This window comes from Myotis daubentonii, chromosome 16 (assembly GCF_963259705.1).
Source record: "Myotis daubentonii chromosome 16, mMyoDau2.1, whole genome shotgun sequence".
Classification (NCBI taxonomy): Eukaryota; Metazoa; Chordata; class Mammalia; order Chiroptera; family Vespertilionidae; genus Myotis; species Myotis daubentonii.
In genome coordinates this window covers 48086703-48113663 of record NC_081855.1, presented here as the reverse complement: position 1 = coordinate 48113663, position 26961 = coordinate 48086703, and the positions used below count along the sequence as shown (strand labels likewise).

The window sequence follows — 26961 nt, the reverse complement described above, 5'->3', positions numbered from 1 at the left end:
GGTGTGAGGAGTCATACGAGATGGAGAGGAACTGAAAACCACACACTCGAATAATATGAAGTAGTTTCTAAACAGTTTTATTTCAAATCTCTTTTCACCCCTCCCCAAAAAGACATGGGTCAGTACAGCAATCATAAAAAGGAGATACAAACACAAGAGTCAAATGCCTCCCGCACTGACACTTACAAAAAACTGGGAACTGTACATGGGGTTCCAAACAGGACCTGCAGCAGCTACTAATGTCCCTTCACAAGAGTCAAACATGCCTATTACTACAATATATACAGACAGCCCGCTCTGGAACTACCCTACAGGGACATCCCAACCCACCCCTCTAGCCCCAGAAAAATACCAAATCACACCCAAAGTGCATTTGTTTTGTTTATATCAAAACATCTTTGCCCACCCCACCGTCAGCCCCTCCCACCCCATTTAAGATTGGCCTGCAAGTCTATTTTAACCATTTAGTAATTTTTTATAGCTTATGAAAATAAATTATACAGTAACTATTTTAATAAATTAAGCACAAAAAGGGAGAGGAAAGGAGAAAAACTAAATGGGAAGATAAAAGCCAGGCCACGCTTTGGCTTGGAGGAGGGCAGGGGTATGGGTGGCAGGTGGGGGCTCAAGGGCAGAAGTGGTTGCAGGAGGTGTGGTTCCCCTTTGGTGAAGGATTGGCAACTACCCAAGCACAGAATGACACCCGCCTTGAGTTTCTTAAAAATAACCAAGAAATGTACAGCAGTGGCTATGCCACAGGCAGCACCAGTTTGGGAATTCCAATACCTGGCCTGCCCACAGCGTGGTGCCTGGATTACGCTTGTCCCTTGGAATAGGTTCTGGGCCTAACAGCGAGGGAAGGTCCCTGTTTAAGGGAGCACCAAGGATGAGTAGTCAGACCAGCCTTCTGCTCCACCTGAGCTGGGCAGGGGGCTTAGGATGCAGTCCGAGCGGGGCTATGTTACCCTGGGTTCTGATCAGGAGTGCCCTCAGCTTTCCTTGCACTCTATCTCCAGGGGCAACTATGAGATCGCAGTCCAGCTGCAACCAGACATGCATGTCTTCCGCCACGGCTGGCTGCTTTTTGCCTGCCCCTTGATGCCTCTGGCATGGCAGAGGAGGGGGGCTGGGAGACGGGGAGGGAGCAGTTCCAGGTACCCTCTACAAGAGATGAAATGGGTTTGAAGGCAGGTCACAGACTCAGCATGCAGGACTGGCTTTCCGGGAGGTAGAGGGGATGGGAAAGAGATGGGAGAAGGGGGTAGAAAGGACAGGAAGGAAACAGGAAAGAAATGGACAGCACCTACACCAAGGAAGGTCAAGTAGGGATAAAAAGGACAAAGACAACATAGAATCTGCACGTAAAGAAAGGTCTTTCTCTGGCAGATTAGAGTCAATATTTTAAATACAATTCATATCTATTTTTCTAGCTGCAGCACCCGAGTCCCCAGTGCCCGTCTCTGCGGTCCAACCCCACCTCACTCTTCCCAAGGCTCTGCTCTCCATCTCCAGGCCTCCTGTCACTTTGTGCTGAGCAAGAAGGCTCCAATGCCACACAGGATCGATGAGGCGACTGGCAGACTTGACTTTGCCTTTTGAGCTTTGTGGCCCAATAATCTGATCACCATCACGGGGGAAGGGGGGTCACATTTTTTTTTCTTTTTCTTTTTTTAATAAAAAAGGTTTTACTCCCCAGGAGCAAATAAATCATTTTGAACTACTAATAAACACTGCTGCAGTGAAAAGAAAGATGGCTACATGTATGCAATAGCACAAATTCAGTGTAAGAACAGCTGTGTTGACGATTAAGAGATAAAAATCATTCATCTGTTCCCCCCTTTCCCACAGACAAACCAAGAGGATTCCCATAGGGAAAATGTCTAACTCAAAAGCTCCTCCCTTAGGGACAGGGGGCATGTCATTCTCTTAAAAGTGGAAAACAAATGGCAAGTCTCCCCGCAATGGAGATGCTCTCAACACCCCAACTGGTGACAAGACTTCCACAAATGAAGACACACACACCACACACGCACACACAACTCTCACACTGCCTCCTGCAGCCACAGCTCTAACCCAGTGCCCAGTCCTCCATGCTCAGGGCTCAAGGCCAAGGGAGAGGCAGCAGGGCAGACAGATGGAACCTAAGGGAAAAGTTCCTCCCACCCCCACCCCCTGCTGGGCCCTGAGGCCGCCTAGCAGGCCCAGCTCTTCTGGGGGCTCTGGGTGAAGCCTGAATGGGCAGCCACCCCAGGGCATCAGCTCCACTCTAGTCTCTTACACCCAGATCTGGGACCACTAGCCACCCTCCCTGCTCCCCAGTTCTTCCAGGATGCACGCTGCATGGGTGTTCACAGCTATTTTAACATCATTCCCAGCCTTAATAAGGGGCCTGCAAAATCAGCTAAGTGAAAAGAAGAAGTGGAGGAGCATAAACTGGGCGGCGAGCTCCCGGCCATGTCTTTCCTCACGGGAGGCTGATGGTTGAAGTCCTCGGCTCAGACTCCAGTGAATACACATTCACTATAATGAGCCACAGGCAGACCAGGCCAAGGTCATCACCAATGGTCCCAAACTCCCAGCGTCACCCATTTGCCTAGTCCCTACACCAACCCCCTCACCCTCCTCACTCCTGTGCTCCTACCTCAGCACACAGTTTCAAGCAGTAGCAAGTTGTAGCAGTAGTTGAAACTAGCTCACAGTGAGCAAGGTTCCAGCAGATCAACCTTAAACAAGCGAGGGTTACACAGACAGGGCCTCAGGGACTGACACCACCCACCCACCTTAGCTATCAATGAGGGGTCTCTAGGAGTGAGAGCTTTTTCCAGTTTGTGACTTTAAAATACAACCAAGAAGGAGTAAGTACCCTCCGTAGACTACATTTCAATGAGCACTGCACAGAATTAGCAAAGGAGGGTGTGGGCCCAGCCAGGGAGATGAAGGGGAAGTGCTGACCACAGGCTGGCTGCTCTGGCTCCCTGTTTACTCTCTGAGCAGGCTGGCACCTCCGCCACACCCCTTCCTCCACGTCTGATGGAGCCTGTCTCCCCTTGTACTACTCTGCCTTTAGCCCACTCTACTGAGGAAGGACTAGGCTGCAGCCTGGGCTATGACTAAAGCACAGACAGATCTCGGACACAGGTAAACACCACCATTCCCAGGAAAAAGGAGGACAGGGTGAGGTTGGGCCTCCTCAGAGGGTTTGCACTTGTACCTGAACACGGGAAATCTCCAACAGAAACCCTGGTACCACAGAGGGCCCGGGAGCTCTGCCTCCCTCGCCCAGGCTGCACTGAGAGCAATGAGGTCCTTGGCCATGGGCAGGAGCCCAGGTGACTTCTGGCTTTGGACCCGTTTACCATCATAGGCCTCAGCAATCAGACCTGCCCCTTACCTGGAAGTCCCTGGATTCTGAGGTGCTTCCGCTCTAACTTGGGGCGTGCCCTGCTCAGTACACCCCATGCAGATCTCTGCCTCCATGCTTTTGGTTCCTGTGTTTCTCAACTTATGGTCCTGCCCTCGCCCACGATCCAAAGCCTCACTGCCTCAGCTTTCCTACACCGTCTGGTCTACCCTGCTCTTACCCACTCTGAATTTCTTTAAACACAGCCGTTGATTCTCTGCCATGGAGTCATTCTCCAATTGCTTCATGTGTGGCAGTCACCTAAAAGGTCATGAAGGCCAGATACCCTGTCTTCCACTTCTTGTGTTTTCCTCCATATCCAGCCCAGAGCCAGGCAAACAAACACTAAGAATGGTTTTAAATTATAGCTAAAGTGGTTAAAAAAAATCCCAGGTAGCTGCACACCAGCCACTCAAGGATCCAAATGGATTCGACTTCAGACTCTATGGTGGCGGGGTGGGGTGGGGGTGGGGTGGTGCTTTCTGCAAGCTGGCAAATGAATCTGTACCCTCAAGAATCAAGACTCACAGGTCAAGTCCATTTCTGGGATCACAGTCTTAACTGGCTGGTAAGACTACCATGGAGGCCAGAAAGAGGGACCTCCTGACAAACCAGAGGTGGCTGTGTTTATGGTTCACAGCTCATTTTGGGGGCCACCTCTTCAGAGGCAAATAACAATGCACGTTTCCTCCCTGCTCAGCTACAAGGTGAGGCCCAAAATCACTGGGCCTCACCCCAAGCCATCAGGAAACGAGAAACCTGACAGTACTATTTATCTAATGAGATGAGACAGAGATAAGCATAAAGGAAGCAAATGAGGCAGTCTAATGGAACACTACTGCAAAAGAGCAGTAAAGACCAAACAGCTCAATTTTCACATCTTAATAGCAAACCTTTCCCCAGAGTAACTCTACATAAAAGCAAACGCATAATCTTACATGATCTGACAATGGCTTGCTTCAGAGAAAACTGAGGGCCATTGAGAAGCACTGGAGTTTTTCTTCATCCTCCTCCTTTCCACTGGAAGGCCGGCAACTCCGAAATCAGCATGACAGAATCCCAGTCAAAGGAGGACAAACAGGATCTGGCTCAGGAACATGTTTGGGTTGCCAGAAAGAACACAGGAAAATGAAGAAGCCCTCGCTACCTCCCCTTCCAGAAGCGGGCGACAGCGATACACCATGAGATGTAGCGCTCTGCTCCTCTCTGACCTACGGACATCCTATTACAGTTGAGACACTAGAGAGCTTTCTGTAGGAAGAGCACAACCACGATAGCTTCGCTTCACACCCTTCCTCCACAGTCCCTCTCACTGGCTGACAGACATGTGGAGGTAAGTAACACTGGCTCCTAAGTCATGGGTACGGTTTGCCATTAAGAATCTGGAGGCACGCTCCATTAACTTTAGCAGCCATGATTGGAGCGCTACTGCTCAGGTGATGAAAAAACTATTGCCTTGACAGCTGGCAAAAGCAATAGGAATGATGTGACCATGACCATAGTGAAATGTACAGTTATCTTGGGGAACAGGTTGAGGATGGAGAAAGAATGAGGTTAACTTGAGGTCACAGAGCTTAAAAATTAAGTAAAACAAAACGAATCCAGCTTCTATGAGAGGTGATTCTGAAATCAGGTTCCTAAATTAAAAGGAAAGGATTCAAGGAGTCACTACTTCCCCCAGCAGAGGCCATCTGCCAGTTTTTGTGCAGTAATCTTCTGAGACCACCCACCTCTTTCCCTCCTGCTCCTACTGAAGCTACATATGCTTAAAGAGAAGCAGATTCTCATCCTCCAGAAACTCCTAACTTCATTTGCACTGGACTCCTCCCCTTCTTCAAGGTCAATGGTGAAGACTCGCATCTGCCTTTGGCACCAGCTGCTTGACCGGCACTGGCAATCCCCAACCCAACCCTCCTTTGGACCTGCTCACTCTTCCCACCACTTCCAATCCAATGGGCGAAAAACCCAGCTGCCTTTGAGTTTTCCATACCAAGAAATGTAAATATCCAAAACAAAAGTTGTGAAAAGGGAACAGTGTTGAGACTTCTTCCAGTTTTCCAGGAGCTCATCCAGTTCCAAGACACCAGATGGGCGGATGGGAAAGGTTGGAGCCCCACTCGGACAGTGTGGTTGTGTGCTTCTTCCAAGCCCCAGGGTGGCGAGGGGACCAAAGTCTTTGCACAGAGGATCCCAACCCTTCCTAGTTCCTCTTGTTTTTCCTCACTCCTCTTTTCATGGTACCTTCATTTGGTTCTTCAAAACCGGAGCTTGGCAACCAAATGCCTAGTGGGGAGGGAGGTAAAAGAAATTAGAGTGGTTCACCAGAGTGGAACCAGAATAGAGAGAAGTGAATAGCCCAGCCTCTGGAGTATAGCTCAAAAGGAGAATGGAGCCAAACACTTCCACAAACACGGTAGCTGGCTGGGGATGCAGCAACAGCCTTTGTCAGGAGGCCTGAGTAGCCTATAACCTGGATGCCAAAAACTGGTTCTAACTTCCCTCTTTCCATTTCCCTTACTCCTTAATTTTCCGCCTATTTCTACCACCCTCCCTGCCGAGGACTACCTACTCTAGGGATTAAAAAAGGAGCTGAGCATCAACCTGTGAACCAGGAGGTCACAGTTCAATTCCCAGCCAGGGCACACTCCCGGGTTGCGAGTTTGATCCCCAGTAGGGGCGCGTGCAGGAGGCAACCGATCAATGATTCTCTCTCATCATTGATGTTTCTATTTCTTTCTTCCTCTCCCTTCCTCTCTGAAATCAATAAAAATATGTTTTTTTAATATATTTTATTTATTTTTTATTTTTTTACAGAGAGGAAGGAGAGGGATAGAGAGTTAGAAACATCGATGAGAGAGAAACATCGATCAGCTGCCTCCTGCACACCTCCTACTGGGGATGTGCCTGCAACCAAGGTACATGCCCTTGACCGGAATTGAACCTGGGACCCTTCAGTCTGCAGGCCGATGCTCTATCCACTGAGCCAAACCGGTCAGGGCAAAATATATGTATTTTTAAAAAGGAAACTCCACACTAAAGATGGGGATGAGTTATCACGCCCCCATCACTAGAATGTGAGATTGTGCACGTAAACCCACATTACCAAAACCACTATTCTCTGGGAATTTGGTCCCTACTCACCTCTACTTTTCAATGTTCACCTTAATGAAATTTAAAAGACTAACTAGAACTCATCTGCACAAACCAGTATTCCACGATATTTTATGGGAAATAAATGAGCAGAACTTAGTGTAGCAATGGGAGAATAGCCTCTTAGAGAAGTGAATTCCTTAGTTAATTCACTTATTCTATTGAACAATTTACTTTTCAGTGGCCTAAATGGATCCCTAAAGGGAAGAGTGAGCTGTTTTTTCTCTCCCCCATTCCGAGCCATGGGACACAGTGGAGCTCTCAATGAAGCAATTGAAGGCATGTTTGAGTTTCCTTTGATAAAGATTCCTTTGGCTTCCAGCTTTGTATATCATTTGTGCAATATCAGGGAGCTCAGCCGAAGTATGAGAGAAGGCTGAACACTTGGTTACACATGTGTGTGTCCTTCTTCTTCATATCCAGCAGTTAGCCTGCACGTTGCTTGGCAAAAATATTCTTTAAGTCTCCCTTGTCTACCTGCTCTTTTCCAATTGGGGTGCCCCTTGGGGATTCTGTTATCAGATGTGGTAACTCTATGGGCAGATGTTTGGATACACACGGGATGGTGGGGGGTGGGGGACAGGCCCATGCATGATGACAACTGCCCAGGAAGAGACATGGCTGGACGAGAGGCAGAGAGCTCATACCCTCAGTAGTGACCAGCAGGGCCCCTCGCTACGTGGACGGTTCCACATCTTGCTTCTGTTTGGAAATAAGCTGCGCTTCCTTTAGAGACAGGTATACCTCTTCCTGAGGATCATAGTAGTAGAACTTTCGGATATAAGAGATCAGAGGTCTGTAAAAAACATAAGAGGAATACACACAAAGTGTCATTTATGTAGATTGAAAAGAAAGACCACCTTTGTTCAACTCTTCCTTCTTTTCAATCCCTATATGGTTGAGACTACACCAAACACTTTGCAACCCTAACAAAATTCCCATTTTCTCACTTCATTATAGTTCTGTCTCCTTCCCTCCACCCTTCATAGAGACTGCAGAAGGGAAGTTGACACACACACACCTTCCTCCCTTCTGGCTGCAATGTAACAACAGTTCTAGAGTTAGGTTCAGGACAAAGGAGAAGTGAAACCTGTGAACACTGCCAGGCTCTGCCTGTGCGATTGGCTTGCAGGCCTCACTAACATTTGTAAGTAACCCTCCTTTCTGCCCCAACCCTAAAGACCACATCATACTTAGGCAGTGGGAGATCCGGGATGTGATCTATCCGGACGAGCTGTCGGATTCGGAATCTGCAAAGGTGCTGTAGGGATTTGACATTGCTGAATCGGGACACTGGATAGAGCAGCTGCACTGGAGTTGGTGGCAGTCCTTCAAGAATGAAAAACCGAGAGGAATAGTCAGTAGGAACAATGCAACTATGACTTCCCTGATGAAGAGTTCAGGGAAAGGAAATGGGCTTCTTTATAGTTTACCTATGTGTTCTGTGCAAAAGCTTCCTTCCACCAAGGCTGCTGATTTCCATTTGCAGAACTACAACTACTATATTTCACTCAAGAGAATCTATTCTTGACCCTTCCCATTGTCTTTCTAGTGAACACTCTTTTACCTTCCCTGTTCCGTGGAAATGAGCTGAGAGCTCTCACCTCTGTTTCACATGTAAGTGTAAGATGCCTGGATCAGGGACAAGGAGACATCTCAGAGTATAAACTATTCACATGATGCCTGGACATTGGAGGAAGGATCAGTTTTCTAACTCATGTGGTTAGAGAAGCAAAGGTTCCGTCTCAGTATGTTTAGGGATTAATGTACAAGGGTAGGGACCTAACCACTGGACCCTAGAAAGAGGGTTTCCTGTAAGAGCCAACATAAAAAGCTTCAAGCAAGTGTGGCCTTTGTTGGAGGGAGGGTGCATTTTGATACTAGACTAGACTATACCCAAGTAAGTTAAATCATTTTATAATAACCACAGCCATACCTGGAACCCTGGATCTCAAGAAATAGAGAAACTTCCCATTCTTGGAGTGCATGATGGCTCTCTTAATGAACTCCACCACTGACTGACAGCGATCCTCAAACTTGGGATGACACCATAGGCTGAAGGTTCCTACCAGTGAAAATTAAGAAGAGGTAAAAATGTAAAACATTTTAAAAAGATCTGGAAAGCTGGTTTGCACATTTTTATGATTCTCACTTTTCGGAGGGCAAGACTTTATGGGCAAGCTGAATCAGACAAAGGTCCCTGAAGCCACCTGTTCCTACTTGTTCTACAGTTAATGGAAAGAAAGATATTGCCTTTAATAAGACATAAATTAGGTCTTACAAGGCTTTTATTAAAGTAAATAATTCAAGTCAGAAAAAAGATATAAAAATACTTTGTTGAAATTCTCTTAGCAATATTTTTTTCTGATATATCTCCTTAGGCAAGGAAAATAAAATAAACAAATGGGACTATATCAAACTAAAAAGTTTTTGCACAGCAAAGGAAAACATCAACAAAACAAAAAGACAACCTACTGAATGGGAGAAGATATACACCAATGATACATCCCATAGGGATTAATATCCAAAATTTATAAAGAACTCACACACCTCAACAGCAAAAAAAAACCAAAAAACTCCAAACAAATCCGATTAAAAAGCAGGCAGACAGTCAATGATTTTCTCTCATCATTGTTGTTTCTATCTCTCTCCCCCTCTCCTTTCCTCTCTGAAATCAAAATATATATATATTAAAAAGGAGGCAGAGAACCTGAATAGACACTTCTCCAAAGAGGACATAGAGCCCTCTACCTTACCCTCTCCCCTCCCCCCATCTCTCCCTCCCTCCCACTCTCTGAAAAAGTAATGGGAAAAAATATCCATTGGTGAGGATTAAATACATATACATATACATATATATACATATATATATATATATATATATATACACACACACACACACACACACACACACACAAACACACACACACACAGAGTCTATGGTAAGACTATGTTGGTGTCAGGTAGGTACTAAACTTACCTGGGGGATCATTTTGTAAGTTATATAAATGTGCAGTCACTAGGCTGTACACCTGAAACTAATATTGAATTCAACTATAATTGGGGGGAAAAAGACTGCCATAGCAAAAGTGAGTTTAAATGACATTCCCCTCAAAAAGATCCAAGTTTTCAAGTATTCATGGGACAGTTGAAGAAAGAAAAGAAGAGAGGTTTTGTGAGTATTACCCATTAATGTATGTGTTGGCACAAAAAAATCAAATTCTAAGTCTTTCCTTTAACTTCTAAAATTCAATGCCCCAACATGTTACAAAGATCCCACCCCAAACTTCAAGATCCCAAAGGTAAAAGGGAATCTGAATTTCCAGGACTTCAAACAAAACAAAACAAAAAAAACTAAAGCTCTAAATCCAAAAGAATCACCCACAAAGGGGATACTAAATCACTCAAGAAAACTGCTGATCTGAGTCTCTCTAGCTGCTCTTACAGTATCACTTAAAAAGACGAAGACAAATGCTCTATTGCAAACTGGCAACTAAAAGGCCCACAAGGCTTCTATTAAAAATTCCATTTATTCAAGAAAGAAAAGTCCCTTTCAATAAAAAGTAACTGGAGAGCCATTTGAAAGAGCTCTCTCATTCCTGGCATCTCACCTATCAGGAACCTAGAGGTCAAACATTTATTCCCATGGCCCAGTCATTTATTTTAAAATAGGTTTATAAAAATACTTCACTCTGAAATGCTTTGTTTTGCATTTGTTTGTCTGATTTTTGCTTTTAGGAACAGTAAGAAAATAGGCAGCAGCCTATCCCACAGTGATCTAACTAATGAACGCTCAGGTCTTTGAAGTTCCTTTCTCTTCATGCATCTCTAAGACAAAGGTAGAGGCAGAGGAAACCATGCTGACCTAAACAGCTACTTCCTGCCTCACAAGAGAAGCAAATCAAATAAATCCAGCAGAACATGGCTGAGGGCAGGAAAGACATGGTGGTGCCTCAGAAGAGCATGAAAGAGACTCGTTTGAGATGGATGTCTAAGACAGCTCATTTAAGGGGGTCACACATGGGAAAAGTGTGAGAGATGGGAGTCCCTAAAACTCCCCAAAGTTCTCTATACTTTTAAAATTTATAACATATGCAGATATTTCAACAAATGATACATTATCCAGTCCTACCACCAATGACTGTCACAAGTTTCTGGCCCAAGTTAAGTACAGAATGCCCTGCTGCAAAGTTAATCCAGACAGTGGTGTTGAACTAGTCATCTTCTAGACATGACGGCAACATTAAGCACAACATGACCACACAGAAAGGGGTACCACCTGGGAAGCAGGTAGACAGTCTATAAAGCACGTTGATTTCACAAACTCTTGGAGTTCTGATGACTATTTCCTAAGAGACTACAAAGTTGACCAAGAGAGAATTTTCATCACCATGCAGACTGGCACAAGAGCTGATGTGACTATCAGGCAAAGAAATTCAGAACAGAACAGTCCAGTATCAACACTAAATTCTCCTCTCTGTCCATATGATTTAATAGAAAGCATCTCTAAATGTTACGTTTAATTATGAACAAAGTTTGGGAGAATTTGTCTAGGTTATTTCTTTTTTCTACCAAGAGAGTTTTACTGGCTTTGTTCTGTTCTTCAACAGTCTTGTTTAGCCCTAACCGGTTTGGCTCAGGGGATAGAGCGGCGGCCTGCGGACTGAAAGGTCCCAGGCACCGGTCAAGGGCATGTACCTTGGTTGCGGGCACATCCCCAGTAGGGGGTGTGCAGGAGGCAACTGATTGATGTTTCTCTCTCACTGATGTTTCTAACTCTCTATCCCTCTCCCTTCCTCTCTGTAAAAAAAATCAATAAACTATATATATATTTGAGTTTCTCAAATTATTGTCCTGCCCTCACCCACGATCCAAAGCCTCACCAACTCAGCTTCTATATATATAGTCTTGTTTAGGCCCTCCTATTTTAGGAAACAAGATGCTGAGAATACTTTTTTTTTTTAAATATATTTTATTGATTTTTTTACAGAGAGGAAGAGAGAGGGATAAAGAGTTAGAAACATCGATGAGAGAGAAACATCGACCAGCCGCCTCCTGACCACCCCCTACTGGGGATGTGCAGCAACCAAGGTACATGCCCTTGACCAGAATCGAACCCAGGACCCTTGAGTCCTCAGGCCGACGCTCTATCCACTGAGCCAAATGGGTCAGGGCTGAGAATACTTTTAAATGGAACCCTTACTCTCATCCCTACCCCTGCCAACTTTTCTTCTAGTGACTGAAACCAGTGCCCATATCAGCATTCAATTGACTCTATGAGATTCTTTCTCCATTTCTATGAATGCTTCCTATGAAAAAGTCAAATAGCTGCCAAAACCGGTTTGGCTCAGTGGATAGAGCGTCGGCCTGCGGACTGAAGGGTCCCAGGTTCAATTCCGGTCAAGGGCATGTACCTGGGTTGCGGGCACATCCCCAGTGGGAGATGTGCAGGAGGCAGCTGATCGATGCTTCTCTCTCATCGATGTTTCTAACTCTCTATCTCTCTCCCTTCCTCTCTGTAAAAAAATCAATAAAATATATTAAAAAAAAAAAAGTCAAATAGCAAAGGTAGAGAAAGATTTCCCTCCAACACTAGCCCCTCTTACCTCTGTAGTGCTCCATTCTAGTGTGGTGGGTGATACCCTGTGATCGAAAACTGAGGCTCAGGATATAACGAGGATCAGAGCTGTCTCGTACCAGGAAAGAACCATCTGGTTTCCCTTTCAGCTTCATCTCTGCATCTTCCCAATTCATTGGTCCCCAATACCAACCACACTATCAAAGATAAAAAGCAGTCAAGTGGTTAACAGAACAGAGAAATGTCAAAGTGTTCAGCACAATCTATCTCACCATAGGAAAACCCCATTTCCAAAACATTTCAGTAGGGAAGAGCTGTAGGAGTGTCTCAACCACTAGCAATACACACCAGGCTCCATATACGTTTAACCCTCCAAAGTAGCAGAAGGAACATTCTACAATTCCATTACCAAGGCCCTTCAAAGAAGAGAAGGGGGACCCGAGTCAGTTAATCTGCCACAATCAGTTTAGACTATGTAAACATGTCTCCACGCCTTTCCTTATCACATTCAATTCCACCACCACCCCCAAGTTTCAATTTTACAATATATTTTATAGAATTGACAACAGTAGTATCTTGCTTTGTCACTATAAAGATAGAGACAAGGAAATTACTCTCCCTGTAAAAATAATACAAAGGGAGCCAGGTACAGAACTAGGGAGCAGGAGAGGAGGCAAGCCTCCAGTGCTCAAGTGCCACCTACCTTCTCCAACTCTCGAAGGCTGGCTGCAAAGCTGCTCGAGTCGGGCCGGTACAGGGGACACTGGAGGTGTTGCGGGGGCTGGCTGTGCAGGGATTCAGCTGCTCGGATAGGAGCAATCCGCGGAAATGCATCTGTAAGGTGAGAGAGTGGTGGTCACTCGCTTACCCTCGATGCTCCCAACCACTAGTACACCCTCCTCCCAAAACAGAGATGCTAACTGAAGAGGGGCAAGGCATTAGAAGCTAAGCTGGAAAGGGTGAAAGCCAAAGCAGTGGGAAAGAGCTGATGGGCTGGAACAAAAGCTGTGTGGGCTGTGGAAGCTGTGAAGGATGGTGAGGGCACTGAACCCCAGGAAGGGGGTGGGGAGCTGCTCACTGACCTGACTAAGGTGACTACTTCAGGGCCTTCACCAGCCTAGAGTGATTCCAACTTCTCCCACCTCGAGGTGAAGTGCCGGGAAAGCAGCCTTGGAAATAGTGACTCGCTTACTTGCCCAGGAAGTGTAACGATTTTGCCAGGCAAGTAGAAAAAAATGCCGATTTCATTCATTTTATTCCTTGGGTACTGGAGACTGGCAAAGCAGGTATGGGCTACTAAATGCTTGCTACATATTTACAAGGCTGCAGTCAGTACTAAAAGCTTAGAAAAACCACAGAACTTTGAAAATCAGCAATATATTAAACCTCCTCACTGCCCTGAAATTAGTTTCCTCAGTGATGTCTACTCAAGGATTAAAAAAAAAAAGTCTCAGTAACAAAAAGGCGAAAAAAATTCAATTGTCTTTTATCTCTAACAAAAATCGAATTCAACTCCATAAATAAAACAGGTTAGAAAAATCAGTTCTTGGCCTCATTTCCAAGGAGTTCTATAAGCTTTCTCGTAAGTTCTATTATTCCCATAAATAGATTTCTCCCATCCTTCAAAAAGTTTATCATTTGTACTCCCAACTCTTGCAAGTCTCGTGTCTAAGCTAAGCTAACCTGGGGCATGGGGTGGAGGAGGCGGAGGTAGGGGGAAAGACTGCAGGGAAGACCCCATCGGAGCCACAAGGACAGATGTAGGCAGCGTCCCACTGATATCATCTAGAAGAGAGAACAAAAGCAAAAGGTTCAGAAACATGAGCAGAGACTGGGCAAGGTGAAGCAGAGGAGACGGATGCCCTCTGGGGCAAGATGGCCTGACCTTCACCCTGTCTTTTTGTGCAGAGGGCAACAATCTTAATCTGGTTTCCTCTGCAGGAAAGTAAGGATATTCTTAAAGCAGCCCACTAGCTATAGATTCAGGGCAAGATAAATGCAGATCTAATCAACACATGGATAATAAATGCTGTAATAGCATGCAGGTAAGACACTCATTCAACCACTTAAGGAGATGATAGGGGTGCTGAGAAAGGGATAGGAAATAATTGGTTCATCATTAGAAACCCAGGAGCTTGTAGGGCTCCTGGCAAAGAAAAACAGGTCCGAGAGCTCCCCCTCCCACTAGAGCAAGAAGGTAGAGAGTGGAGGAGACTATACCTAGGAGGCTGAGGCTTCTTCTCGGAGGAGGAGGGGGAGTTGGAGGGTGTGGAGAGGCCAGGCCCCGCTGAGAGATGTCCACATCCACAAGCGATACTGTTTCACCTGAGGGATTCATGGAGCAAGCACGTTATAGAACACCTTGCCCAAAGCTGAGGCCAGAGCAAAGGAAAGCAAAGGGCAAGCAAGGGAAGTTAGAGGTCCCTGGCTCTCAAAAAGCTCAAAATCTAATGCTCCCAGGGCTGGAATCACCCCCTAAACCCCTGGGAAGTCAATTTTAAATGCTATCATTTCTTTACCATCTTAATGGTCAAGGATTCTTTAAGGATAAAAACATGGGCTTGACAGTGGGAAAGTCAACTCATTGTGACTCTGCCACTGACAATATAACCTTGACCAAGCCATCTTTATTCAAATGGAATCCATTTATTTTTACAGACTTGCATACTAATTTCTGCCATAGGGAGCAAAGCGAGCAGCTTGTTATAAGCCCAAGTGAACATAGAAAGCAAGTGCCAAAAACTGTAAGAGCTGCATGGTACACTGCATGCAAATACAGGTCCCAGTGTTAGCCCTAACTTCTTCCTAAACGGCTTTCCATGTCTAGAGTTTTCACACTATTCATTCATAAGAGAACCCATTTCAGATATGAATTAGTTCTTAATAACTGAGGCTACAAAGGTTGAAAAGTCCATTTACAACCCTAATAATTAACTACTTCCACAGTCAGCCAAGAGTCAGGTAAGCTTAGAGGAAGCTTCTCAGTAGGAAGTTGATTGGGGGTGGGAGGTTAGGGAGATGACATGTGGTTTCTCTTTACTTCCCAGCATGTGATGCAGTTCTGTTCTCTGCCATATACATTCTTCCTCGCCACCAGCCCCATCTACCCTCTCCCCACTGAGTCACCAGAGGATGAAGGGTGTTTTATTAACTAAGGATGACGGCCAAAAATAGGTCAGAACTCTAATTTGAGGGTGTTATTTCCAACATCTTTTTCTTATTTGGAGGCTCAATTAGCCCCTACGCTGGATTTTATTATTATTAGAGACCAATGTCTCTAAAAGGTCAGGAGCAGGGCTTTTAGAACCTAATACACAGCTTTGGGTTTGTTTGTTGTTGTTTTTTTTTTACAAAGTTCTTGAACATAGATTAAGGTAAACAGAAAGCTCTTCTAAAAGTCATCAGTGCAAGTTGTACTACACACTGGACTCATCACAGAGCTTAGTAACCGATAGCTGGATGCCCAGAGCAATGCAATTAACCCAGACAAGTGTGCCTCCTGAAGGGTCAGAGAGGTCTAGGTTGTAGGTGTAGCACCTCAATAAAAACATCGTTCAAAAGAGCTAAGCTGTGTGAAACAAGAACACTTCAAATGTGGGTTCCTTACTTTAGGGAGGAAACAATTATTCACCAGAAGGATATATTACTACAGGATAAGATCATTTAGTACCGGCCGGAGCCGGTTTTGCTCAGTGGATAGAATGTTGGCCTGCAGAATGGAGGGACCCGGGTTCGATTCCGGTCAAGGGCACATGCCTGGGTTACGGGCTCCATCCCTAGTAGGGGGCGTGCAGGAGGCAGCCGATCAATGATTCTCTCTCATCATTGATGTTTCTATCTACCTCTCCCTTCCTCTCTGAAATCAATATATATATGTAAAAAGATTAATTCTGGGCTTGAGGTAAAAACAGAGATCTCCTTCTTCACCTGTGCCTATTACAGGTACCAACACACTTGTTCTGACAGCTCATGGCTATCTATGTAGTAAGGGCTGGGGGTGGGAGTCCCACTAGCCTGCTTAACTCTAGAAATGTCTATCCCTAATCATAATTCTTCCAATCATCTTTTTGAGGGACACAGTATCAAAAGAGTTTGAAATTGGGATTTTTAAAAAAATCTTCTCAGTCACAATCAATGAGTGCCCAGTTTCTGAGACTTGAAGCAATGCGAAGACCTTCTTTTATGCGGCTTATTCAAGTGGGAGCTTCACATCTGACTGACATAACAAAAGGGCTCCCTCTGAAAAAGTTCCCCATTAAAGAGAAGGCAGTTGCCCAAAGGACATTCAACTGCTTTCCTTCTTTAGCAACTGTGTTCCTTGCTCTTAGATGATAGACTTAAATTAGACACAATGAAGAACTCTAACAGCTGCAAGAACTGCTAGCCCCTAAAATGGGTAAGTCAGAGTTCACGTAATCCCCTTTGCTCAAAGTCTTTAAAAATAGACCAGATAATCATGGGTCATGTTTATTAGCTAATCCATGAACTCCCCTGGAAGCAGAGACAGGAATTGTATGATTTCTCAGGAGTCCTTCATGCACTGCAAGCCTATAAATTTGTAATTCCTCCTTTTAATTTATAAGTGAGGACCCTGAACTAAGGACGGCATAACTGCCAGGGTCACTTAATTACCAGCAAGCAGTCACTCCTCAACCTATAAAGCATCCAAAGTCAAGAACACATTCTACACCATAAAAATAGCCCCACCCCAAACCCAGCAGGCAGGGAATGAAGAAAATAACCACAGATAGGCCTGAAGCTCCCTCTGTAATGCATCCACAAGTGTTTCCTGACAGGTCTCAGAAGACTCCTGCTTTCAGATGTCAGAAGGAAAAAAAAAAGAGAGAGAGAGAGAGATCACCCTTACCTGTGAATAGGGGGCTGAAGGAGACCGGAGAAAAGGCACTTTGAGTTCTTGTCAACCTGGGTTTCCTAGGGGGTGAAAAGCACAGAGAGAATAAGGGCTGGGGGGTGGTTAAATCTCTACAATACTCAATTCCATATGCACTGAAAAACAAAGCAAACCCAGTCATTATCAGCAACACTTTTGTAATAAAGCCTAAAATTTAAAGGGGGAGAATGAAATAATTAAGGCAATTCCTTAAATAGATCTGGCTACAGAATTCAGCAGCCTACAAAAGCATGAGAAATCCCTTTGGATCTCTCCTCACCCAGCGCATTGAAAGAGTAAAACACCTTGAGTGGTAATTAGCAAGTCTATTTCTAGAGGAAGTCAGAAACACAGTTGATTTGCATATGGGAACCAAGAAAAAGCCTCTTGATCTGACCAGGTGCTTTCCCTCTGGGCCTGCTCCTAGGACAGCAGGTGGCAAGGTGAACCAGAGAACATATTTGGGTTTGAGACCAGCACTACAGGATGCACATGTAATCTTCAACCACGAAAAACATGCACCAATGTCTCCAAGCCATGGGTTAAAGCCATCAACTAACAAGGGGCTTCCTTAGGTTAGGGCTCTGCCTGGCACCCAAACCAGATGGCCCCTTCTCCTCTCTGAACTGCCAGTCACACAGTTGTCCTTGTGATTTCCCCTTGATGCTGCTCCAGGAAGCGAGCAGGAAAAACCCAGATCTCCTGTGAAAAGATAGACTTTCTGGCTTGAAATGTGCTAAGTTCAATACTTTCAACAATAAAGATAAATTTTATAAATAAAACAGTGCACATTATTTAAAAAATCACCTCAGGATGACTGAACTGACGACCACTAGGGAAAGACTTGTGGAGGTGATGAAAATATGCTATATCTTGATTGTGACAGAGGTCATGATGACTATATACTTTTATCAAAATTAACATGTTAAGCGCTCAGTCAGTCACCTGTGACTGACACTATACTTTCTGTCCAGAAGACAAAACAGGCTGGGCGCTTAACGTGTTAATAGAACTGGACACATAAAAATGGTGAATTTTAGGTGGTAAGTCCTACCTCAATAAACTAGACTTTTAAAAAACTCCCACCACTGAGCCCACTGTATGGGAGAACATATTTGGCAATGATACATCTGATAAAGGGTTACTATCCAAAATATATAAGGAACTCATACAACTTAACAAAAGGAAGACAGACAATGCGATTAAAAAACGGGGACCAAAAAAAAAAAAAAAAAATGGGCAAAGGACCTAAATAGATACTTCTCCAAAGAGGACATACAGATGGCCAAGAGACATATGAAAAAATGCTCAAAATCACTGATCATCAGAGAGATGCAAATTAAAACAACAATGAGGTATCACCTCACACCTGTCAGAATGGCTACCATCAACAAATGACAAGTGCTGGCAAGGATGTGGAGAAAAGGAAACCATAGTACACTGCTGGTAGGAATGCAGACTGGTGCGACCATTATGGAAAACAGTATGGAGCTTCCTCAGAAAATTAAATATGGAACTGCCATTTGACCTAACAATCCCACTTCTAGGAATATATCCTAAGAAACCCAAAGCACCAATCAGAAAGAATGTATGCACCCCTATGTTTATAGCAGCACAATTTACAACAGCTAATATTTGGAAACAGCCCAAGTGCCCATCAGCAGATGAGTGGATAAAAAAGCTGTGGTACATTTATACCATGGAATACTATGCATCAATAAAAAAGAATATCTTACCCTTTGAGACAGCATGGAAGGACTTGGAGAGTATCATGCTAAGTGAAATAAGTCAGTCAGAGAAAGACAAGTATCACATGATCGCACTCATATGTAGAATATAAGTAACAAAATAAACTGATTAACGGAGTGGATCCAGAGACATGGAAGCATGGAACAGAGTGTGGAATCTCAGGGGGAAGGCAGGGGAGGATGGGTAGGTGGGAGGTAATCAACCAAAGACCTTGTATGCACATATGCATGGCCCATGGACACTGACAACAGGGTGCTGAAGGCCTGGCGGGGAGGGGAGGGAGGAGATGGGCTAGAGGGGGTCAATGGGGAAAAAGGGGGACATATGTAATACTTTCAACAATAAAGAATTATAAAACAAACAAACAAAAACCTCCCACCACTGATTTGAGGGCCTGACTCTGGGCCTTGTAGCTGGCTCACCTTCCAAAATTCTTCTCACCCAAAGGACTAAATGAAACTTCAACTGCACCGATGCAGGAGGAGAGGTGAAGCAAAGAAAATCATATTTAAAATTATTTTATTTTAGATCTTTATGCATTTATGTTTTAGCATAGATATCTGAGATTCTCAGAACTCACTTCAAACAAAATTTCAAAACCATATTGTAAAGATCTTACTCAAAAATAGCCCAGAAGCTAGATTTCCGCTCCCGAACTCCCTCTGCAACCTCCCTCCATGCTGAGACACAAGAAGTCTAATGATGGTGCCCATGATACTAGTAAATGCCCCATCCATGGCACCCATGGGAGAAATGGCTGCATCATGCAAGACCCAAGCATGATGCATGGTCCCTGTTTATAAAAGTTGCTCATGACAGTCTGCAGCTTAGTTCCAACACTCCAGAGGGCTGAAATAGAAAGTTAATTCCCCTGGACATGAACTTTAAGACTGAAGAGCTTCCAAACTGATTTTTATTTGATAACTATGGGTACAATATTAAACGCAGCAAGGAGAAACCTAAAGCACTGGTCTTTCCAAGGGTTCACACCTCAGCCACTTGGCTGTTTGCCTCTTTTCAAAGGAAGCTGCATTACTCTGCCATCTGCCCATGCTGGGGACGAATCTCTTCAGTGCCAAGTACTGAAGAACGGCACACAGCTTGCGGAGGCCTTCTCACTCCACCTCATCTCCTCCCCCGCCCCCAGCATTTTGAAGAAGGAAATCATAGTTTCTAGGATCTGGAAAAAGAAATACATATGAATCTAAACCCAGGCACAGTCATTTAAGAGCCCTGGGATGGGTTTTTTCCTGGCAAATAAGGGGGCCTCAGAGCTGGAAGTTTGGAGAGGTAGGTCTAAGAGGCTGAAAGGCTAATAATAAGTGTCTTTCTCTCTTCGGGGAGACGCTAACTGAAAATCCAAAGCAGTTTCTGTCTCAAGGATCCTGGGAGCATTCTAATGGCAGTCACTCATGAAAAGACCAATCTAGACAACGATTAAAAAAACAAAGCAAGGGAATGATTAACATAAAATTGAGGACGGTGGTTACAGTAGCTGTGGAGATATAATCAGGAAACAACACACAGGGGTCTTCAAAGGTAACTGATAACATTCTATCTGCTAAGCTTAGAAATGAGTAGCTAGGTATGCATTTATTATTATAGTGCACACACACACACACCTCCTTTTGCATATATGAAACATTAAAAATGATAAAAGCTGTATGTGCTGTGTGTGTTTTTTTAAAGCATGAATAATAGGGACAACATTTTTAACTAACCTTTCTATAACCCATTCCCATGTTATTTTATTTCTCCCCAGATCATTAGGGTGCAAAGTTAAGCCATTGTTAACTTTGCTAGTGGGCGATGTGCATCTTAGTAGCAGAAAGACTTGGGGATGAGGGGAGGTAGGATTTGGTGGGCTATGCCTCAGGTGGGTGGCAAGAGACCTTAGGCAAAGGTCTTCTCTGAGGCTAAGTTGTCCTTTGTGACAGCTAAGCACTGCCTGTGCTTCACTTAACAAAGAGACAGAAGGCCTCTGTCCATCTCCACTCTGAAAATTGCTAATTGTATGGCAATAGATCTGTGGGATAAAAGGAGTTAAAAGAATTAGACTAGACAGGCGGACAACACACTGATATAACCACTGGCCACTTTTCAAATTCCTTGAAACCTAAAATATAAACAATGAAATAGCAATGCCTTCCCTTCTTTGTCCATTAATCTCCTCTACTGATACCTTACAACTTAAACATGTTCTTTTCTACAGTAACTTCCAAGAAAGAATGTCCAAATATCAGGCTTTACAGCCGCAAGTTACCTCTGCCCCTGCCTAAGCACACAGTGCCAAGTCAGCCAGCCTGTGCCATTTTCAACACGTCATAAGCCAGTGTCTGTTCATGTGCTACAGGCACAAAAACCATGTGTTCATTTTTAGTTCCAATACACAGACATCTGTGCAGCAAGGTCAGATCCAAAACTCCATCATAAACCAACTGAAGAACCTATGGAGGGAACTTCCAGGGAAAAGCCAAAAGGTATAGTGCAAGGTCTAAAACCTTAGGAATGATGTTAGCAGGGGCAATAAATATTAAGGAGTGAAAGATACAAGACTCAAATGGACAGAGATTTCTGAAGCCAGGCTGCTCGTTCCAAACAAGAGCTGCCAACCACAACCACAACCACTTTGTGAAAAATAGTTAAAAAAAGATCAATAGAGTATGGACCCAAAACGCAAACGTAGAGTCAGAACTTCCTCATCACACCATACAATCATTTTGCTCTCACTATGTCATGCTATTTCTTAAAACTACCCCCTTGGACCTGAAGACCCAAGGAAACAGAGAAAAGGGTTTCTCATGTCTGCCAATTCTGTCCACAACAGCAGGGTCCCAAACTGATGCCAAGGCAGCCTGCCTCTCTTCCAGAATTGTATCTCTCCCCCCCGCCAAAAAAAACAAATAGATAGAAAACGACTACAGAACTGTTCTCCATTTTTCCACTTCATAGTAATAGCCTTAGCCATTAACTCAGAAAAAAAAAAAAACTTAAACAATGAAACTTTACAACCAAGTGTGTATTATGATAATATTTTTTAAAAAGTCAGATCAAATACCATTTCTCACCAAATATAAAGGAAGACAATCAGCTCAACATATGTGAAACAGAAAAGGGAACTTCTCTGGTTTTCCTGAAATAGCAATTCTATATTACACTGAAGCCCTCAGGCATTGAGCCCAGCTCTGTGAATTCAACATATGTGTTAAAGGCTTAGCCCAGTCTCCACAACAGAAACCTGGTTAGTTGGTGGGCCCATTTCATCCTTCACTTCAGAGTTCTCTAAGCTAACTCATACTAGATTTAAGACTCAAAATAACCAGGCAGGTCCACTTAGCACACTCTAAAACATCGGAAAGGAACTAAAGTTTTTCTTAATGTTAAACTATGGAAAGTGTTAGCCTTATAAAATGATTGTAGGAAGTATTTTCTAGTGATAACTGTGGGAAAGGTAGATATTAAGCAGAGCAAAGAGAATCATGTCCAGAGGTTACTGTAAAAGCCCCAAATTATACAGCAAAGACTATAGAGATTCCAACCATCATTAAGGCGGAAGGCATATACCTTCTGGCAAGAGACTGAGATTTCTCACAGCTTCCAGGTCCTACCAATCAAAACAAGAGAACAAGCTAAATATCCAAACGCATTCTTCCTTCCTTAGGAGGTGCAGATCCATAGAAGTCACAACTACCCTGGCCAGACTTACCAAGTTTCTCACAGCTGCGAGGCTGCCAGCAAGACTGGCACATAGTAAGCTGTGTAAAAGCTAACAAGCAAATCTAGCATTAAAAAAAAAAAAAAAATCACCAGTTCAATCTTTATTACTTCTCCAAAAGCACAAAATATTCCATCTCTACTTCTCTTGTCTTTACTCTATTCCTACAAGGTCAGGCAGGATAGGGACCTTGTTACTAAAGAATAAAGAGAGAGAAGCATGAAGAAAGCAAAACTGGCCAGCATCCCACAGCTGATGCTGGGGTTCGACATGGAGTCTAGGTGTTCACATTCTCTGTCCAACAAGCTGCCTAACAGCAGACAACCGAACGTTCGTACACAGATACCTAGCCCTTCTCCAATTCATCAGAAAAAGCCCTTGGACCAAAAAATGTAATTCTCCAGTGCCCTGAACTAAGCTTTGCAGATCTACAGCCCAATTTGCTCTGCAGCAGAAATCTGTATTGTGCTTAGTGTGAGGGTTGGTGACAGAGCAGCCAATGACCATTAAATTCTGCTTCCAAAGGCAAAAACCGTATAATGTTATATGCCTTTTCCTCTTCCTAATCTATTAGACGGAGCAGCTAATTTCACGCCACACCTCATATCTAGCGTCTCTGGAATCTTAGACCAAGGCCTGGTCAATATGGAACAAAGGCAAGACAAATCACAAGAAAATTAGCAATCTGTCCTATGTCATTGCCCACAGCTTCAATCCTGCCCTCCCCCCACATGATGAAAATTTCATCTATACTGGTTAAGTGGAGCATCGAATGCAGAGCCTACTACAAAAGAGCTGTTTCAGCAGCCACACACTTTTTAAGACCTGAGCATGAGTTCGTTGGAGGCAAATGCAGAAACAGGTCAACCTGAAGGGGTAACATGCATCAACCTACTGATTTCTTTAGGGACTTTGGTTGGTTTGATACCCAAAACAAGCCCCTGGCTCAGCTGTTCAGGAAGGGCAGCAACGTCAAAGTAACCCCACACTTTCCTTTTGGGGGACCCAAGTTCCCTTGAAAAGAGAAGCCCATGGATGAGTGGTTCCCAATCCAGGTCATACTTCAGGATCAACTGGGGAGCTTTTTAAATATCAAATTCTTGGGCTCTCAGACATACTGATCTTTCTTTTCTCAAAACTCCCCCCACGTGATTCTGGTGCACAAAGTTCTCAATCTATGTGTCCCTGTTCTTCAGCCTTGGGTTGTGGCTGCCAGTGTGAATCCATCACATGAGCTGCACCAAAACCAACTCCAGCCTTTCTAAGAATCCATTCAGCAGCACAAACCACAGTGGCAGTTACCACGAGGGAAGTCTCACTTCACTGACACAAAAGGTGACAGCTTTCTAAACCAATATACTGGATGACAGAGAGCAGTCCACCCTTCCGAAATGCAGGGGGAAAACCTCAATGCCTAAGTTTGAAATTTCATCCATTAGCCTGGAACTCATGCACCAATGCTTCTACTACTCAGACTTGGAATTCTCACATGGGCTTGACAGCAAAGCTATTTTCTATCCCCACGGACAGTGGTCAGCACACAGGCTTGAGATACCAAGTACCTAAGAGACCAACCAACCAGGAAAACGTGAAATCTTGGTGCTGAGAGGCCCAGCTGATGGTGGGCCTACAACTCATCACATCATTAGTATGCATGAGTGTGAAAGGAGGGGGTGGGCTGCTGGCAGAACAGAAAGAGGAATAAGCAAGGTGGTCACAATGCAACGCCAACTTTTTGTCCCAAAGGACAAACATTTCCAGCCAGCGCCTTGTGAGAGTTCATGGTAGACAGACACGTACCTTGGGAAAACTTTAAAAGCCGGGCCAGGCTAGGGGTGGAGGCATGGTTTCAAGTCATCTCTGAACTGGAGGGATGCTAACCAGGTGAGAAACGTCAAGGGGCATGAACGCCGGGGAAAGCCGTTTCCCTTAATTAGCTCCGACCTAATGAGCCATGTCACCACCTTTAAGCCCCAATTCGTTGCCTCCTGACGAACACCACGGCCTAAGAAGGCTCAGGATCCCGTTAGAATACCAGGGAAATGAAGCACAAAAGGCAAGTGTGGCGGCCAGGCCCCCAGCGGGTCTTACCTCCCGGCGTCCAGCTCCCGGCCGGCAGGGCCTCCCACGTCCGTCAGGCTCGCGGCCGAAGCAGCCAGCTCCCCCGCAGGCCTCTTGCCGGCCCCGGACCCGCCACCGGAGCCACCGTGGCAGCTCTTCGTGCGAAAGAGGCGACTGAGACGGATTTTGAGGGAGCCCTTCCGAGAAGGGCCTGTGAGTGGCCGGAGGGGCCCGGCAGGGGGCGGGGGCGGCGGCGGCGGCGGCTGCTCCCCTCGACTCAAGCGCCCCGGGGGCACCAAGTCCTGCAGCGGAAAGGGCACCGGGGGCAATTCGGGGCCCGGGGGCTGCAGCAGAAGCCGGCCCCCGCCTCCTCCGCGGCCCGGGCTGCTGAGCTCCTCTTCCGAGCAGCTGTTGGTCTCCAGGCTCTCGGCCTCCGACTCCAAGCCCTCCAGGACCAGCAGCGCGTCGCTCGTCTCCGTGGGGTCCTCCCCGGCCTGCGGGGTGGCAGCCGGCGGCTGGGGCTGCGGAGGGGGCGGCTGCGGGGGGCACGGGCATGGGCAGCAGCCACCAACCGTCTTGACCCCCGGCCCCACCGGCTGCCCGAGCCCCAGAGCTGCCAGCTGCGCCTCCAGTCCAGCCGCCGGGCCCCAGGTCCGCTCGAGTGCCAACCCCGGGGGCAGGGCCTTGGGGTCCAGGGCACATCGGTGCCGGGGACACAGCAGTTCCGAGGGTCCGGGCTCCGGGGCTGCCTCCGCGTCCTCCTCCTCTGGCGGCCGACCCACGTTGCGGAACACCATCAGCTGCGGCGGCCGGGAGCCCCGCGCACCGGGCCGCGCGAGGAAGGATGGCGGCGGGGGACCATGGCCCGGGGGCGGCGGCGGCGGGCCTGGCTCGGGGGCCGCCTCTCCATAGCCGAGCAGGCGGCTCAGGACGCGGTACGAAGCGGCCGCCGCCGCCGCCGCCTCGCCATCCCGGAGTTCGGCCCCCTGCATCGGGGAGAGGGAGGGAGGGCGGGCGGCTGGGAGCCGGGCTGGGGTGGGGACTAGGCCGGGCCCCGCCGGAGCCCCGCCCGCCACGGGCCCCGGAGCGACAGCGCTAACGGCCGCCGCGGCCTCAGCCTCATAGAGGGGGGCGGGGGGCGCGCGGAGGCCAGCGCAAGCCCAGGCCGCGCGCCGCCACCGCGGAGGCCAGCCCCCGGATGGCGTCATTTCCGGGAGGCTCTGGCCACGCCCCTTCCCCCAGGGCGGGCTCGCGCCGGCCTCCGGGGAGCGTCACGTGACGCGCGGCATGGCCCGCTATTGGCCGCGAGCTGCTTCTCGCCTGGCTGTTGGTCCCTGTCCGACCCTCGCTTTTCACTTCCCGGTCGCTCGGGCCGCAGCCACCCCTGCCGGTGATGGGGACCAGCCCGGGGGCTCCAGGTCGGTCCCGGGAGAGAGCTGCCGGCCTTGGGAGTCACTCGGTTTCTGGTCCCGCCTGTGCCGCTCGCGATGTGTGACCGACCCAGGTGGGGTCATTTCTTCATTGATGAACTGTATCACTCCTGGCTTGTAGTGGATGTTTCTGTAATGACACATGGATAATGTGTCCTGAGACTCAGAGGCGTGCTGATAAATGTTGAACTGGCACTCTGGGGGGGAAAGGAGATGTATGCAGATATATGTATAGAATATGTAAGTTTAGCATACATTGTACTGATGTAAGGATATGTAGCACACGATTTACAAAAATTCTATAATAAACGGGTAATATGCTAATTAGACCCCACGTTCGAGCCTCTAGTCCAGTGGTTCTCAACCTTCCTAATGCCGCGACGCTTTAATACAGTTCCTCATGTTGTGGTGAACCCCAACCATAAAATTATTTTCGTTGCTACTGTTTTTGCTGCTGTTATGAATTGTAACGTAAATATCGATTCGTAATGAAAATCCAGGATGTATTTTCATTGTTACAAATTGAACATAATTAAAACATAGTGATTAATCACAAAAACAATATGTAATTATATATGTGTTTTCTGATGGTCTTAGGCGACCCCTGTGAAAGGGTTGTTCAACCCCCAAAGGGGTCGGGACCCACAGGTTGAGAACCACTGCTCTAGTCTCTCTCTATATAAAAGCCTAAGTGACCATTATGACCAGTCAACCGAACAACTGGTCGCTATAATGCACACTGACCACCAGGGGGCAGACAATGCAGGAGCTGCCGCCTGATGGTCAAAGCACTCCCACAGCCAACCTCCCACAGTCCCTCCCCCTCCCATCCCCCCACTCCAATTGGCCGGGATAGGGACTGGGCGAGACGGCCTCGATAGGCCCCGATTGCTGGCCAGGCCGAGGGACCCCACTCATGCACTAATTTGTGCACCCGGCCTCTAGTAATAATAAACAATTGCAAGTTCCATGTAACCAATTGATTCT

The 26961-nt window shown here is 46.1% G+C and overlaps 1 protein-coding gene across 5 annotated transcripts; it reads right to left on the bottom strand.

The window, feature by feature from the left end:
- Positions 1-51: 51 nt before the first annotated feature.
- On the bottom strand, positions 52-26094 carry SOCS7 (suppressor of cytokine signaling 7). Of its 5 annotated transcripts, XM_059670786.1 has the most exons (10): positions 24575-26035; positions 16996-17060; positions 14349-14453; positions 13812-13913; positions 12832-12962; positions 12157-12325; positions 8487-8615; positions 7744-7879; positions 7198-7346; positions 52-5683 (listed from the first exon to the last, which is right to left on the bottom strand). In XM_059670786.1, the coding sequence occupies exons 1-9, from the start codon at positions 25750-25752 to the stop codon at positions 7226-7228; spliced, it is 2136 nt and encodes a 711-aa protein (XP_059526769.1). In that variant the 5' UTR covers positions 25753-26035; the 3' UTR covers positions 52-5683; positions 7198-7225. The 5 variants fall into 5 exon arrangements, with proteins under 5 accessions (XP_059526769.1, XP_059526772.1, XP_059526771.1 ...); XM_059670789.1 differs by lacking the exon at positions 8487-8615 and having other exon boundaries at positions 24575-26054; XM_059670788.1 differs by lacking the exon at positions 13812-13913 and having other exon boundaries at positions 24575-26025.
- Between the last annotated feature and the right edge of the window lie 867 nt (positions 26095-26961).

What these genes read in the sequence shown, in the direction of transcription:
- SOCS7 (XM_059670786.1), bottom strand. Translation starts at nt 25,752, where the DNA reads ATGACGCCATCCGGGGGCTGGCCTCCGCGGTGGCGGCGCGCGGCCTGG. An exon ending in CGGGAGCTGGACGCCGGGAG is followed by an intron (nt 17,061 to 24,574) that starts GTAAGACCCGCT and finishes TTCACCCCCTAG; the next exon opens with GAAACCCAGGTTGACAAGAA. An exon ending in CCGGATCTCCCACTGCCTAA is followed by an intron (nt 7,347 to 7,743) that starts GTATGATGTGGT and finishes TGTTTTTTACAG; the next exon opens with ACCTCTGATCTCTTATATCC.